This window comes from Littorina saxatilis, linkage group LG8 (genome assembly GCF_037325665.1).
Source record: "Littorina saxatilis isolate snail1 linkage group LG8, US_GU_Lsax_2.0, whole genome shotgun sequence".
Classification (NCBI taxonomy): Eukaryota; Metazoa; Mollusca; class Gastropoda; order Littorinimorpha; family Littorinidae; genus Littorina; species Littorina saxatilis.
In genome coordinates this window covers 32,229,877-32,246,598 of record NC_090252.1, presented here as the reverse complement: position 1 = coordinate 32,246,598, position 16,722 = coordinate 32,229,877, and the positions used below count along the sequence as shown (strand labels likewise).

General features: G+C 40.9%; 1 protein-coding gene and 1 long non-coding RNA gene across 4 annotated transcripts in view; both read right to left on the bottom strand.

Annotated features, from left to right (window-relative positions):
• Positions 1 to 4,594: 4,594 nt before the first annotated feature.
• LOC138973323 (uncharacterized) lies at positions 4,595 to 7,326 on the bottom strand. Its single transcript, XR_011457964.1, has 3 exons — positions 6,726 to 7,326; positions 6,009 to 6,184; positions 4,595 to 5,243 (listed from the first exon to the last, which is right to left on the bottom strand). It is a non-coding gene; the product is annotated as an uncharacterized lncRNA (long non-coding RNA).
• A 2,976-nt stretch (positions 7,327 to 10,302) lies between these two features.
• The window catches only part of LOC138973322 (uncharacterized), a 7,286-nt gene continuing 866 nt past the window's right edge, over positions 10,303 to 16,722 (bottom strand). For 2 of the 3 annotated variants that reach the window (XM_070346047.1, XM_070346046.1), the window contains exons 2-5: positions 15,141 to 15,226; positions 14,205 to 14,367; positions 13,620 to 13,712; positions 10,303 to 13,105 (exon numbers count right to left, since the gene is read on the bottom strand). In XM_070346047.1, the coding sequence (XP_070202148.1) occupies positions 12,940 to 13,105; positions 13,620 to 13,712; positions 14,205 to 14,367; positions 15,141 to 15,198 (480 nt within the window). In that variant the 5' untranslated portion in view covers positions 15,199 to 15,226 and the 3' untranslated portion in view covers positions 10,303 to 12,939. Of the gene's footprint in view, positions 13,106 to 13,619; positions 13,713 to 14,204; positions 14,368 to 15,140; positions 15,227 to 15,646; positions 15,856 to 16,722 lie in introns of those variants that run through there. The other variant, XM_070346048.1, reaches the window with a different exon arrangement.

Sequence of the window (16,722 nt, the reverse complement as noted above, 5' to 3'; positions counted from 1 at the left end):
AGTTCTTCCTCATCTTTTTCTTCTTCTTCTTCTTCGTTCATGAACTGAAACTTCCACGTTCACTCATACTTTTGCGAGTGTATTTTATACGTGTATGACCGTGTTTACCCCGTCCTTCAGGCAGCCATACACCGCTTTCGGGGGAAGCATGCTAGATATTTTCGTGTTCCTGAAACCCACCGAACTCTGATCTTTTCCGTGCGGCACTTGGTCTTGTACTTCTGTGTACACGCGAAGGGGGATAAGTCACTGGCAGGTTGACCTGGCAGATCGGAAATATCTCCACCCTTAACCCACCAAGCAGCCGCGGCCAGGATTTGAACTCACGACTTTCCGATTAGGAGACCGATGTCTTATTCACAAGTCCACTGCGCCCGTCAATGTTGGAGTTCACATTCAACGCGTCAAGTACTGCCGCTTACAAGACGGTACATTCAGATATGTATAGTTCGATGTGCGAATTTGAACGCCAGTAAACTGTGGGTATATGAATAGATCGGGCCTGCGTGACATTGATTGTTAGAATAAAGGACCAAATGACACACCTTATGATAGGACTTAAAATTCGTCTTGAGAAATAGGCCCTTTTTGGACAAGAGAGAGAGAGAGAGAGAGAGAGAGAGAGAGAGAGAGAGAGAGAGAGAGAGAGAGAGAGAGAGAGAGAGAGAGAGAGAGAGAGAGAGAGAGAGAGAGAGAGAGAGAGAGAGACAGACAGACAGAGACAGATAGAGAGAGAGAGAGAGACAGACAGACAGACAGACAGACATACAGACAGACAGACATACAGACAGACAGGCAGACAGACAGACAAACAGACAGACAGACAGACAGACAGAGACAAACAAAGAGAGACTGGGATAGACAAAGACAGACACACTGACAGACAAACTGACGGACAGACAGAGACACAGGCAGAGGGGGGATTATTTTTGTTTGTATCTGATATCGGTTTCAAATAGAAGTATCAACAAAGCGCTATAATCGTACCTAGCCGTGGCAGGATCGAGTCTCTTATACTATACATCGTGCAGGAGAAGTCGTTAACAAATAATCTTCAATATAACCCGTGCTTTTTTCCCACCAGGCCTATAATTATGCACATATGTTGAGGTACCTCTATTCATCACACGTGTATTTCAATGAGATCGGTTTTATGCTGCGCGCAGCTGTACTTCATAATCAATCCCTCCAAGCTTAAACCTGGCTTGACTGCAAAGCTTTTTTGTGCTGAATATTCGATGTATGCACATTGTATATGCTTTACTTTAAGCTTGGTTGACTGCTACAGTGTCGCTTGGCTTGAACTGGGCCCTACTTTAAGGTCAATTTAGCTTTGAATAACTTTTGTCGTGAATTTAAACAAAAATAATGATAAGCGCACAAATAAAAAGAAGTGTGCTACATTATAAGATGTTTGGTGGCTTGTTGACAGACCAGCTTTTTTGTCACGGTTGGTCCAAGGGGACCATATCGTCTTTTGTTTCATCTTTATCGACCAAGGCCGAAGGCCGCGGTTGATAAATATGAGACAAAAGGCGATATGCTCCCCGAGGACCAACAACAAAGTGCTGGTCTGACAACAAGCTACCAAACATCGTTTTTGTCATCATTTTGGTTGTGCAACAAAATGCCCAATAACCCACAGGGAGACGAATATTTTTAGAATCCAACTCCGGGCCACAAAGCATCGTCACAGTAGCACGAGATAACACGTCAAACTTGTATGTGACGTCAAACGTAGCTTGTTGACGCTTTTCTTCCAGTCTGAAAATGTACAGAGCTGCGATCATACCTGTGAATTCAGTGAGTGTTGAGCATATTTCTTTTCTTTTAAGTGTTTATGACTTTTCGTTGTGGATTTTGCGATTACAGAGATAAGTTGCAAATTGACCATGAGTCGCCGCGGTAATTATCAACATTGATTGGGTCTTTGAGAGTGAATGCTTACAATCGTTGTCCTCGGAAACACAAATCCAAAGCCACGATGGTTCCACACATCAAACAATCAGCCTAATTGGCTTTTACTTTGACAATCCACGTTTCACCTGAAAGCTCAAACCCATTCACCACCTCGAGTTATTGCATGGGGAACATGAGATTTATTTACCAGGTGTTTGTGAATGAAAACTCGTGAAAATGATGACAATAGACCTTTTTCACTTAAATTTTGGCGCATGCGCTGTGAAGTTTATTGTCAGATCTACCGGAACAAAGGGGCAAAAGGAAAAATCGACAACGAGGCTTGGTGCAAAGTAAAGTGCGGAGACGACGAGACAAACTGTTGTGTTTACAAAGTCTGCAAGTGCAACAGTGGAATCAATGAAGAAAGAGAAATACGGTGGACAGAATTTGTCATTGTATGGCTTTCCGATGGGTGCAATTGCGAAGGCGCAACAGCGAAGGACGCGATGGGTGCAAGCAATCCGACGACAGGGGTTTGTCGTGCCATTGAAAAGTCTGCTCGCGTCACTTCGTGTCTGGCAATGGCACGGCTATCAACGATGCCAACTCCTTTGACTTCGTACCCACCCTTAATCTTGGATTTGAGAGAACATCAAGAACAAGTGACTCTAGCAGAAGGACAAGGTACTGGTCGGAGACGTGACTTTGTCCGCTCAGTGAAGACCGACGACAAGCAAGCGGTTTTGCTTCCACCCCCCAGTGTCAACGCTGAAAATATCATCGGATCTGGAAGAGACTCAGAGCCAAGTAAGCTTTGTTTGTTTTTATCAATTTATGATCTGCTGACTTCAAATTGTCTTCCTACATCAGTGTATAAGAAATTTAAAATGAATCGGCAGCCCAAAACGGATGCATAAGAAGGGTCACGAAACAATTGCAAGATTTTAGAAAACAAACAAACAAGATATAGACATATGTCGACAAGCCGCGTGCATGCAATCAACCAGAGATCTGTTGCTACAGTATCTCTGAATCAACCGACTCTTGAATCGAGAAGATTAAGGAGGTTACTTGATACAGATAGTGATGCAGTTTTCAAGACATCGATAAAGCTCATGCTGAATCATTTTTTTTATTCCCAGAAATGTACCATTGAATTGATGCAACAACAAAAATAGCACTAGATTTCTACAATTTTGATTTTGCATAGAACACTCCAAAATAATTTCCGGGGAGCATCTCCCGCACCCCTAAGTTTTTTTCAATTTCAGGAGTTATTTCCCTCAGGTATTTTCATGCTTAAATGCTGTGAGTGTGATGCATGTGTAATCTGATAACAAGATCATTGATGCTAATTATATTGCTAATGTATACATTTGATTTTGTATTTACAGAAGCAGCCATTCCTTTGCCCTCCGCATCTAGTGAGAGCTTAGGACCAGGGCCAGATCATGCCTTTGCAAAGAGGGACACGACTACATGTGAGGGTATTGTTATTGGAACACAGACTACCTCAAGTTGGCAGAGCTGCAGATGACAATTACATAACAGGCCTCAGTGATTAATCGTCTGACTGAAGATGTTTCTGGCTTGAAGAAAGACAACATGAAGGTGAAGGAGAACATACGCTCTTTTTCTGTTGATTCTCTACTGAAAAATGACACTGCAGTATGGTTTCACACATATGGTGATCTTTCGGTATGCATGTACCTACTTCGTAAAAAAAGGCAGGTCTACATTACTGGTTCACATCACTCCAAAGAGCAAGAAGCTTATTTTGTCATGTAATGGTTTATATAATTTACTCTGGTACTGTATAGAATAAAGGGCCCATTATCAATCAAATCTCTGGTCTGGTCTGAGTTTGTTTCATCAATGATTGTATGTGAGCTTACGAACATAACGATTCCCACTTTAAATAAATGCGATCAAGATAATTAGGTAGACAACATGTCAAGAGACGTTTATTCCTTATTTCTTGTTATAATTGAAGGATATTATTATGCAATATACTGCTTTGTTTTTTAAAATGGCTTCAAATTGTCTCCCTTGTTCCGACACTTTAGTACACAATTTGTGCATTCACTTGAGTTATTTCTTAAAGAAAATTACCCCCCCCAAAATTATTCAAAACAGTCTTTGACATATCTACAGTTTAATTAAAAGAAAAACTGTATTTTATTTTAAGTGATAAATAAATCTAGACAAATCTTGGGACTGTGCACAAACTGATCGGCTTGAACTCAAAAGTCGCAGCCAAGAATTTTCTGCAACTTTTGAGTTCAAGTCTGTCAGCTTGTGCACGGTCCCACAATCAGTTCAAAAAGAATTTTCCTTGATATAGCCTTGAAAAAAAAAAGTAAGTAACAAATTTTGTACAAACAAATTTGTTCAAGGGAACCATGTTTTTTAAAATTGGTGAATTGCATTATAATTTCCTCCAAAAAATAACAAATAACTGTGAAATGAATTGGAAAAAAAGTGCTAACATTATTACCTTGATCAGATCGATGTGTATGACAAGGAATTTCTATGTTTGCTGATTTGGTTGTCCGGTAATGACTTTCATGCACAGGGCTTCTAAATTCACTCGCTCAAACGCTCATGTCTGCACCAACATTCACACACGTCCATATTCATAAGGGATGGTGACAACACGCTCTTGAACAACAAACATGGCACAAAACGAATGAACATTTCAAACATTTCGCTATTGAATGAAATCATCAGTACATGGATATCAAATCATAAAACATCTCACAAAATACCTCCTTGCCATTCCGAAGTTGAAGAAGAATACAGTCCGGCATTACACACACTACACTTTCATCACTGAGAATCGCTGTTCACAACACATGTCCTCGGCTCTGATACGTTCTCCGAATAATACACACAAGTCATGGATGATGGTATAGTCCGTACGAAGCCGAACCACTTCTTACTATCCTCTGACACAAGTTCTTATCAGCTTCCACAATCTTCTGTCTTAACTGCAGGCATTTAAAAAATTAAACCTGAACTCACACACAGAGGTGACAGCACTACGTACCCTCCCTCGCTGTAAACAAAGTACTGATTTTATCTGTCCATATTGAAACTACATACATTTTTCACTTGACAGAACAGTTAACTGTTGCTACCAACTTAATTAACTGGTATTGGAAAAAAATATCACACCTTGAAAACCCTAGTTCAGTATATCATAACTATATACAGCCTTCAAACGGTTGGTACCGGTTGTTGAAGATCTCTTAGTCGCGCTTCCTTGCATCCGGACTTCTTGATCAAAATTGAGGCCTTGAAGAGTCGTCCGGGGAAACTTGTCTTGTCTTGAAGCATACCTGAAAATGAAATTTTTTTTTTTACTTGACACTAAAGCAAATCTTATGCTGGGTACAAATGCTAAAACAAGTTGCGCCAGTCTGTCAAACATGTATAACGATACTGAACGCAGTACATTTCACAAGGACAATGCTTAGCTGAAAACCAGCATCCACGTCGAATAAGGTAAATGGCAACCCAGCATAGCGCAGTAGCAAAACTGTCCCACAGGAAATCACGCTTCCCTGTGTTTAAAACAAATCTGTTTAACTTTCTAAGCTTGTAGCCCTGAAAGTCAAAAAATGATGCACTAGCCTCTGGCTAGTGATTCTGAAAACGTACCAGCCAGAGAGCAAATTTTACGAACCAAACCAACAATTTGATTCAGCATCTTCACTCGCATTTGGCGAGTAGATGAACACTTCTACTCACCAGTTGCATGCTTCTACTAACTATGGCGAGTAAAATACTTGCCACTTTCACTGTTTCAGGGCTGGTTTGTTTTTAACCTAAACATAATGTTGTAGTTTTCCAGAAATTGCTCTACACACAAACATACACCACCGCCCTGGTCTCTTGACTAAATGTAAAATGCATAGTTTGTTGATAATGCACTTTATAAATATCACTGTTTCTCTTTCCCCAGTCTTGTAGCTGTTGTAGTTAACAAGCTCTATATTTTAACTTTGAGACTTATGTTCTTAAAAAAATAGATCACACTCTGATGTAAACCTCTAGGTAATGCAACCCTAATTTCCTTAATATTAATTATTATACACACTTACTTAACAATTTGTATGTCATCGAGAGCAGCTGGTGCAGTTTTCATGGCAGCATGCCCCTTCCACATACATTTGTAGTGTGTACAAGTTTTGTCTGCTGGCACAGTGTCGATTCCTTCAGCCATGTAGTGTGAAGCAGCAAAAAGTGTGGCGGCCACATGGTTGCAAGACTGTCCTTTCTGGGTAAAAACAACAACACACATTCAAATTCTGTTTGTGTCATCTTGATTTTCCTTAGCCTGCTAATAACAATTAACTTTATCTTTCCTAGGAATTCCTACAGAGAGTAAGCGCATGCTGTTGATATAGATATATTTTATATAGATCTATATAAAATATATACCGGCTCAGAATGGAATTTGATCTTACTGCAGTGATAACCTTCATTGACAAGAGGATTCACAAACACATGTGTACGTACACATTAAATAAAACTCCGCACTCAGGTACCTGGTATTCTATTGAACATGCCTAGCCAACATGGCATGGTCTCCTGGAGATACTGATTAAAATTACATTAACATGCTGCTCATAACTTTGTCAAAAATGACAGCTTTTGCATGCAGACATTTTCAGTAGAGAATTATGAATTTCTGTGTGTGTTTGTCACTTTGTGTGCCATGCATTATATGACTGAGTATGAAAACTGATTGTGTAAGATACCAAGTAACGCAGCCATCAAGTTAATCCGACAAAACATACAAGGCCAACAACACTTACCCAGCAATACACTCGCAGTAGGCTCCAAGTGCCTGTCCGGTCAGCGTCCCCCCACAACAGCATACACTTCGTTGCGAGTCTGCTTCATTGACGTCAGCACACTCGCTCTGAGTCTGATCACCACAGTTGCTTACTAGCTGTTGTGCCATGCAGAAAGACATTTTATGCACACAGTATGTCTATCGTTTACCCCAAGGTTTTGCATTCTTTGCGCTGGATGCGTCGTATAACTTGTCGAACGTCGACGCAGTAGTATCAGTAAGAAAGTTGATCCAGAGATCTGTAGATCTGTGGTCGATCACCTCTGCTTCGCTTATGTAGGGGAAGTTCGCCAAGTCTTTCGTCCATATACCACCAATAGCCGTTTCAAACCATACCTTCATGCATGTCCTTGACTTTTAGTTCATGATTTTGAACAAGATAATCCGTTTTCTTGCAGAATTTCTCAAAGTAATCCTCTGGCAATAGTACTTCGAGCCCCGACAGTGAAAGAGGTATTTCAGACTGCCCCTTATTTCCGGTTATCAGAGAGAGGCTGCCGTGCCCTAAAATCTGATTGGTCGAAACGCTGGGGGCAAAGGTTATACGAAAAAGGTCTATTGTAGTTGTCGCAAACTTTTTCGCACAGTCATTCTAGGACGACATATAAACCACAGAACGGCATTTCTTTATTCAAGGCAATGCACTATTGCACAGTCCCATTGTAATTGTGGAAAAAAAGGAAAAAGAGAATCAGTGCTTCATGTCCTTTCAGGCTAAATATTTCGCCTCTCAAGGACAAGACATGGGTTATATGATTCGAGTTTTTACGCTCTCACGGCTTTTGACAAGTGTATGCGTGTTTAGGTGGTATCAGCCATCTGCACTTATGGCAGAATGACCACAATCTTTTACGTGCCATTGTGGTGACACGGGGGTGGGACATGGCTTCCGTCTCTGGGTCTGCACATACAATTCGAAATGTGGACAGTAAATATAGCTCTTTTAAAGCCCCTCCGATCCTGTTGTTAATTGGAATAAACATTGATCAATGTGAATAAAGATGTTGCTCTTTGGCCGGAAAAGCTCAATGCCTGTTGAACAGCAACAACAACAACAACAAAAACACCACCACCACCAACAACAACAACAACAGCAGCACCAACAACAACGGCACCAACAACAACAACACCAACAAAAACAACAACAAAACCACCACCACCACCACCACCACCAAAACAACCCACAACAACAGCAACAACAACTACAACAACAACATCATCAACAACATCAAAAACAACAACACTAACAACAACAACAACGACAACAACAACAACAACTACAACAACTACATCATCATCAACAACAACAACAACAACAACAACAACCATGAACCAGTCCAAACGCTCACCGTGCTTACAAACACGTATACACATGTCTATGCACGCAGTCGTAAGTAAGCGCGCGCACGCACGGGCGTACGCACCTGTGCACACACGTGCGAACTCGCGCGTACACGCTCGCGAACGCATGCAAGCACACGCTTAACTGAATGTTGGACTACTTTCGCCCTAGTGAAAGAGCGCTCTTGTTTCACATGAAAGCCTGGACGCGGTACAATTCAAGAGCAGTTAACCCCAATGTACTGTATCCGTTAACAGTCAGGCACGCAGTAATGTCCCTTATACTTGCTGTTAAAGGCACACGCAGTCTTTCGCGTGCGAAGAGTTGGGCTCACCGTCTCCCATCTGGCCAGGGGTTTACATCTCTCTGCTCCCAAAAAGCAACACCCTCGCTGCTGGCTGTGGTGAGTTCTGATGAAATAATGTAATTCAAAGCAGCTGGTTGCTTTCACATATATATATATTCTAGAACTGCGTTACTAATGTCTGAAATGTAACATTTACATTCTCATTCATTTCACTGAAGAAGGGCGTGGCCCGAAAGTCTTTGAAAATTGGTGTTTACTGTGTTTTTTTCTAATTAATAATAATGTCTGAAATGTGAGTTCTGATGAAATAATGTAATTTAAAGCAGCTGCTTGCTTTCACACATATTCTAGAACTGCGTTACTAATGTCTGAAATGTGAGTTCTGATGAAATAATGTAATTCAAAGCAGCTGGTTGCTTTCACATATATTCTAGAACTGCGTTACTAATGTCTGAAATGTGAGTTCTGATGAATTAATGTAATTCAAAGCAGCTGATTGCTTTCACATATATTCTAGAACTGCGTTACTACTGTCTGAAATGTGAGTTATGATGAAATAATGTAATTCAAAGCAGCTGGTTGCTTTCACATAATTATATTCTAGAACTGCGTTACTAATGTCTGAAAAGTCACGTGAGTTCTGATGAAATAATGTAATTCAAAGCAGCTGGTTGCTTTCAAATATATTCTAGAACAGCGTTACTAATGTCTGAAATATGAGTTCTGATGAAATAATGTAGTTCAAAGCAGCTGGTTGCTTTCACATATATTCTAGAACTGCGTTACTAATGTCTGAAAAGTCACGTGAGTTCTGATGAAATAATGTAATTCAAAGCAGCTGGTTGCTTTCAAATATATTCTAGAACAGCGTTACTAATGTCTGAAATATGAGTTCTGATGAAATAATGTAATTCAAAGCAGCTGGTTGCTTTCACATATATTCTAGAACTGCGTTACTAATGTCTGAAATGTGAGTTCTGATGAAATAATGTAATTCAAAGCAGCTGGTTGCTTTCACATATATTCTAGAACTGCGTTACTAATGTCTGAAATGTGAGTTCTGATGAAATAATGTAATTCAAAGCAGCTGGTTCCTTTCAAATATATTTTAGAACAGCGTTACTAATGTCTGAAATGACTTACAATACCGAGTGTTTTTAACGACATGTGCCAGCACAAATCAGCGACAGTTTGAAGGCGATTCGCTTGGTGCTTACTGACATGTGCCGATTTTCTCTCAATGTTTTTGTTTTCAATGACATTCAGAACTTGTTGCGTTTTACCTTTCCTGATTTGTTGGGCAATTTTTTTTTTTTTTTTTTTTTGGGGGGGGGGGGATGTCTGTGTTGTGGGTCCCACTGTATATAAACACTACACTATGTAAACTAAATCCCCCCCGCGGGTTCGGGGGAAGAATTTACCCGATGCTCCCCAGCATGTCGTAAGAGGCGACTAACGGATTCTGTTTCTCCTTTTACCCTTGTTAAGTGTTTCTTGTATAGAATATAGTCAATGTTTGTAAAGATTTTAGTCAAGCAGTATGTAAGAAATGTTAAGTCCTTTGTACTGGAAACTTGCATTCTCCCAGTAAGGTAATATATTGTACTACTTTGCAAGCCCCTGGAGCAAATTTTTGATTAGTGCTTTTGTGAACAAGAAACAATTGACAAGTGGTTCTATCCCATCTCCCCCCTTTCTCCGTCGCGATATAACCTTCGTGGTTGAAAATGACGTTAAACACCAAATAAGGAAAAGAAAGATGTAAACTAAATGTGTTTGTTAAATATATGATAGGGGAATTGATGACCTTTCCAGTCATGCAACTAAATCCAAAAACAAAGAGACTGCCAACGTTCCAATTTTCAGAATAAAACAAAACAAGAAAGGTAAGTTGTTGGAACGTTTGTTATTGACAAAAAACGTTACATTCACAAATCTATCGACCCAACGGTCTTTAAAAAAAAAAATTAAAAAAAAAATCCCTGCGCTTAGAACTGTACCCACGGAATACGCGCGATATAAGCCTCATATTGATTGATTGATTGATTAAGTGCACAGACAAACAATTAGTTACGACAACTTATCTTGATCGAAGTTTCTACCGCCTGCTACGAAGCCGCAAGCGACTAATTGTTTGTCGTAAGTAATTGTCGTAACGGGCAGGTGGTCGTTGTCGAGAGATGGTCGTCCGGGCAGGTTCGACTGTTCCTTTTGCTTTACATTATTATTTTTATTTTTTTTACAAAATGAATGTTATCATTTTTATGGTAGGTCATAGATTTGCTTTGTCTTCTCTGTTCTGTTTTTTTTTTCTCATTGGAATGCAGACGGAATCTGAATAAAACGGGACACCATAAACGCAATACACCCGCTCTTGCGTCTTTCTAGAAGGCACAACAAGTACTAATGTTACAAATTACATATAAACACAATGTTATTGACGAGACATAATGACAATGAGAATGAAAACTGCTGCTGTAACTGATGATGATGACGACGATTATACTGACGACGACGACGACGGTGACGACAACGATGACAATGACTATGATGATGATGACAACGACGATGATTATGATGTTCATGATGATGCTGATGATGCTGCTGCTGATGATGATGGTGATCTATAGCGGGGAAAAAGAGGAGTAGGTAGACAAAAATAAATAAAAAGAAGATTGTCGAAATGATGTGGTAAATACAACTAAGGAAGGAACGGCAATATAGATCACCGGGAAGGACAAGAACATAATTATTGGCGTTCCTGCCTTTACGAGTTACACTTCTTGTCCCAAAACTGATATAATCGACATAGCTTAGTTGACTGATTTAATGTTTCTGGGTCGATCTTCTTCTTCAGCGTTCCAGAATTGCCTGGTGACGTGTGAGCTCGTTTGCCCATTTGGGTTCCCCACACTATACTCTGAGAGCATAGTCAGCTTCACTCCGCTTTCGTTGAGTAGGCATGCTGGGTATTTTTGTGTTTCCATAACACACCGAACTCCGACATGGATTACAGGATCTTTTCCGTGCACACTTGGTATTGTGCTTGCGTGTACACACGAAGGAGGTTAAGTCACTAGCAGGTCTGCACATAAGTTGACATGGGAGATCGGAAAAGCGACTGAAGCTAACAGTTTGAGCGAATATATCCGTACCCGGTCAGATAGAGCCAAATGAATGGGTTGACATGGGAGATCGGAAAAATCTCCACTCTTAACCCACCAGGCGGCAGCGACCGGGATTCGAACTCACGACCTCCCGATTAGGAGGCCGCCGACGACTTACCACCACGCCACTGCGCCCGTCGTCTGGGTCGATCAACCCATGCCTTTCTCTTCGTGATCACTGTCGAAGAAGTCTATGACGGCTTACCAGCGCCAAAACCTAGGGTTACCATTGTAACGTAACAATTGTAAGTATCACGAGTTCCGTGTGGTTTACAGTGTTATTTATTAATTTTCAGTTTTGCCCACGGGCGTACCGTCTTGCACCAAAACAGCACGCCTCGTTTTCAGTCACAGCAGACAGACTCTTAGCGTCTGCACCGACAGGCCTGCCACAACATTCGGTAAACATATCGCTCTCACACTATTTTTGAAATATGTTTTGATAGAAGGCCTTATCGAGCAAGTTATTTAATGTAAAGTGTATGTAACAGTTTTTTGCAACAGCGCATTCCTAAATGTGTATTTTTTTTCTTCTAGTACCTTAGTAATAAAAAACTTTCGACTCGAAAACTTTTGAATCGTAGCTGTTCGTAGCAGACGGACTTTCAATCGGCTCTGGTCGATCCAAACTCTCCCACTGTCACAAATATCTTTCGATACAATTCCTTATTCAACAAGTTAACGGACAGACAGCTCTACGTACCTCATGGTTTTCTACACTACCACACTCATTAAACTGTTTTTTAGCTTCTTGGTAAAGGATAATCGACCCGAAAACTTTCAAATCGAGAGAGACAAAACCGCGCATGCCGGCCTTCTGCTTTGGTCCGACGGCAGCAGACGACTTTTCAAACGGCTATGTTCGATCCAAACTCTCACATTTTTACAAATGTCTTTTGATAGAATTCCCTCTTCGAGAAGTTATCGGACAGACAGATTTATATCACCCTTGTCTTCAATAGCGCTCACCTATAATTATTGGTTTGCATCTGAGTAAAGAACTATGGACCAGAACAGTTTTGAATCGAGACAAGTTTTCTGTGGCCGGTGTAATAGAATCGCGCATACGCATTGAACCTCAACTGACACGATCAACGCATGGTGGCTACACACGAGCACGAGCACACGACATATTTTTACATGAATACATGATAATCACAATAATCACGTGAAATATAATAGTTTTCAGATCTGGCTCGGTTCGTCACGGATTACCAGAGCCAAAACTGATAATAAAACATTATCTGGGAAATCAAATTAGTTTTTTTCACTGATAATTGTAATTTTAATTCCACGTGAACATGGTAATTTCCATGTGAAATTTGTAATTGTAACGTGAACATGTCAAACTTAATAATTATGGCTTAGGTGCGGGTGAGCCGTCATAGAAGTCAGCTGGCTTGGGATAAACGTCATGCAGACTGGGCTTCGAGACCTCCCGGTTGACAACGTGTACTGTGTGCCTCCGCAGCGTCTCCCGTCCTGGGTGTCGCCCAGTCTTCCTCAGTCCGCTCGTCCCAAAACTGCAATCATTACATTATGTCTTCTTTTATTTACGAACAATAACTAGTATCTATCTATTGTATTTACCTAAACTAACCAAAACAATCATTATCTGCTACATAATGAATCTCTACAACAATATCTGCTAAGTTATGCATCATATATCGTTGTTCGCTAAATATTGTATTGTTTAACGGCCAACGGTAAATATTATAAGACAGGCATATACAGAAAAAGAGACTGCGAGAGAGAGAGAGAGAGAGAGAGAGAGAGAGAGAGAGAGAGAGAGATAGAGAGAGAGATAGAGAGAGAGAGAGAGAGATAAAGACAGAGACAGACAGACATTCAGACAGACAGACAGACAGACATGCAGACAGGTAAACAGACAAACAGACAGACAGATACACAGCCAGAAAGAGACAGACAGAAAGAGACAGACAGACAGACAGAAAGACAGACATATACACGGACATATAGAGACAGACATACAGACAGAGTCGCATATACAGAGAGGGACAGAGAGAGGATAATTACCCATGTTCAGAATAGTCCTCTGTCATCCGATCCAGTCTCTGTTGTCCATCAACACTGTCCATTGGCCCGGCAAAGCGTGTTTCGTCATCTTCGCTAATATGTCAACAAAGCAAAAAATAAAATTACTCGAATTAAAACCTGCCAAATACCAAATAATGTGCATATACACAACTGCATGCCAGTAAGCAAGCATGCAAACAAGAAGGCACGCAGACACACAGACACGTACACGCCTTCAGACATACATACACACAATCTCCGCCACACGTTAGCACGTATCAACGTACACATGCAAGCACGCACGCACGCACGCACGCACGTACGCACGCATGTACGAACGCACGCACGCACACACACACACACACACACACACACACACACACAAACACACACACAAACACACACCTACAAACAAACACACACACACACACAATCACACACACACACGTGACCCACACACGCGCAGAAAAGTAGCAAGCAAAACAATCGTCAAGACGGATACTCAATCCATAATTATGCTTTACACAGTGGAGGTGAAGATACAACATTTGACACATAGTTAGCACCTAAGATGAAATAGCGTACCTTGTAGTTGACTCATTGTCGGAGTCTTGGTATCGAGTTGCATGATTGTGAAGGCGGCTTCGGCTTGGTGCCAACACAGATATCAACAACAGACCCACCGAAGCAACGAGAAAGCCTGCACTGAGGGGACTGCTGTGACTGCCATCCGAACAGATTAGAGACTCTGAAATAAAAATCATTAGAACAATCAAAAGCAATTAGAGACTTGCAATGCAGATGCACCCATGTTAAGACTTGTTTTCCTGTTATTATGTCCATGCTACACTGTCATTATATAGGTAACTACCAGACACACAGTACATGAATAATGAAGTGATGATGTAATTGTACTAACTAGTCTCAAGTCGCTTGTATTATATCATGTTTGGTTTAAGCTTTTGCACATTTACGTAAAAAGATAAAAAAAATAAAGCATTTTTTGCTGTCCTATCTTATTCATAACTTGTAACTGTTCGATTTAATCTCATCTGCTCTTCCATGTGCCCATCACTGCATGTGTCACAGATGATCGTGAGATACACATTTGTGTTTATCTGGACAAGAAACAAAAGGACAAACGACCCAACGAACAAACAAACAAACACGCAAACAAAAACAAAAGATGTATTAATGAACGATATCTTATTTCAACAAACACAGAAGCAAACAAACAAACAAACACGCAAGAAAACGAACAAACAAACAAACAAACAAACAAACAAACAAACAAACACACAAACAAACAAACAAGCACACACACACACACACACACACACACACACACACACACACACACACACACACACACACACACACACACACACACACACACACAAACAAAACAAACAAACAAACGCTTATACTCAGTTTTCATTAAATGTTCGAACAAAACTGTGCAGTGTAACGCGTGAAACACGTTACATTCAACTTGACTGAGTGACGTATGTCACAACTAACCTGTACAAGCAAGGATAGCCAGCTGTAGCGCAAACACTAGCAGACACAGTGGAGGCATCGTAGATCAACTAGATATCCATTCGCCGCTGTAATAAAGATGTAACATTTTAGAATCAAGAAAGACCTAAAAATAATTCAAAACATAACAACAAGGACAACAAGGACAACAACAACAACAACAACAACAACAACAACAACAACAACAACAACAACAACAACAACAACAACAACAACAACAACAACGACGACGATAAACTATCAATCCTGTGTTGGGTTTGAAATCCACGGCATTTCACAATTTAGCTTCAAAGGCCAAGATCTAGCAATGTCAGTTGCACTTCTTCTGTCTTCTTCTGCGTTCGTGGGCTGAAACTCCCACACACACTCGTGTTTTTTGCACGAGTGGAATTGTACGTGTATGACCGTTTTTTTACCCCGCCATTAAGGCAGCCATACGCCGTTTTCGGAGGAAGCATGCTGGGTATTTTCGTGTTTCTATAACCCACCGAACTCTGACATGGATTACAGGATCTTTTTCGTGCGCACTTGGTCTTGTGCTTGCGTGTACACACGGGTGTGTTCGGACACCGAGGAGAGTCTGCACACAAAGTTGACTCTGAGAAATAAATCTCTCGCCGAACGTGGGGACGAACTCACGCTGACAGCGGCCAACTGGATACAAATCCAGCGCGCTACCGACTGAGCTACATCCCCGCCCCTTGTCAGTTGCACAATATGATATCATCTGTCAAAGGCACACATTCCCTTGACCCCTCCCAGCCCCCTTACCCCCCTACACCTACCCCTCTCCACTCCCCCATGATAACGGTATGTACATGCACAATCGTTTTTGGATTTCAGAATCACAGTACAATGATCAATGTCAAATGGATATCCTCCCTAATGTAAAGGTATGTTCTGTTTGTTTCGCCGCAAAACACACATTTAGGAGCGAAAGACTGCCCTCTAGCAACCAAAATATGTTCTGATTTGATATCTTCGTGCTGTGGTCAACGTACTACAAAATCTTGCCTTGCTGTTACCTTACAAGACGAAGTGATAGACTTTGCCTTCATATGCATGATTTATTTATTACGCAGTTTCTTTCGTCTGGCGCCTGTAGTACACACTCTCGGAAGGATTAGAAAGACTTAGGCCTAAAAAAAAAAATAGGTGTTGTTACGGTAACCCGACCTACCCTATTTTTAGGGGCCGACCCTATAACTTTTTATTACATTTGTGGAAAAACAAACAAAAAAACAGTGCAGAAAACGCAATGAAAGCGAAAGCGCTCGAGTCGCACACTTATTTCCCTGTCAAGTAGGTTTAATTTGTACACATTAGGAAAAAAAAGTAAAAAAAGAAAAAGTGATTGCCTACCTTCCTACCCTATTTTTACCTTAACCACACCTATTTTTGTTTTGGCCTTAAGAGTGTCGAAGGGGAGTATCAGCACTATCCTATTACAAATAAACACATCTGTCATTGTTGTTTTTCGCTTGACTGTCCTTGAGTAAACAGACAGATCATGTATACTGACTGACAGACACTGACCCAGACCATCCCCCGTCCACACACACAC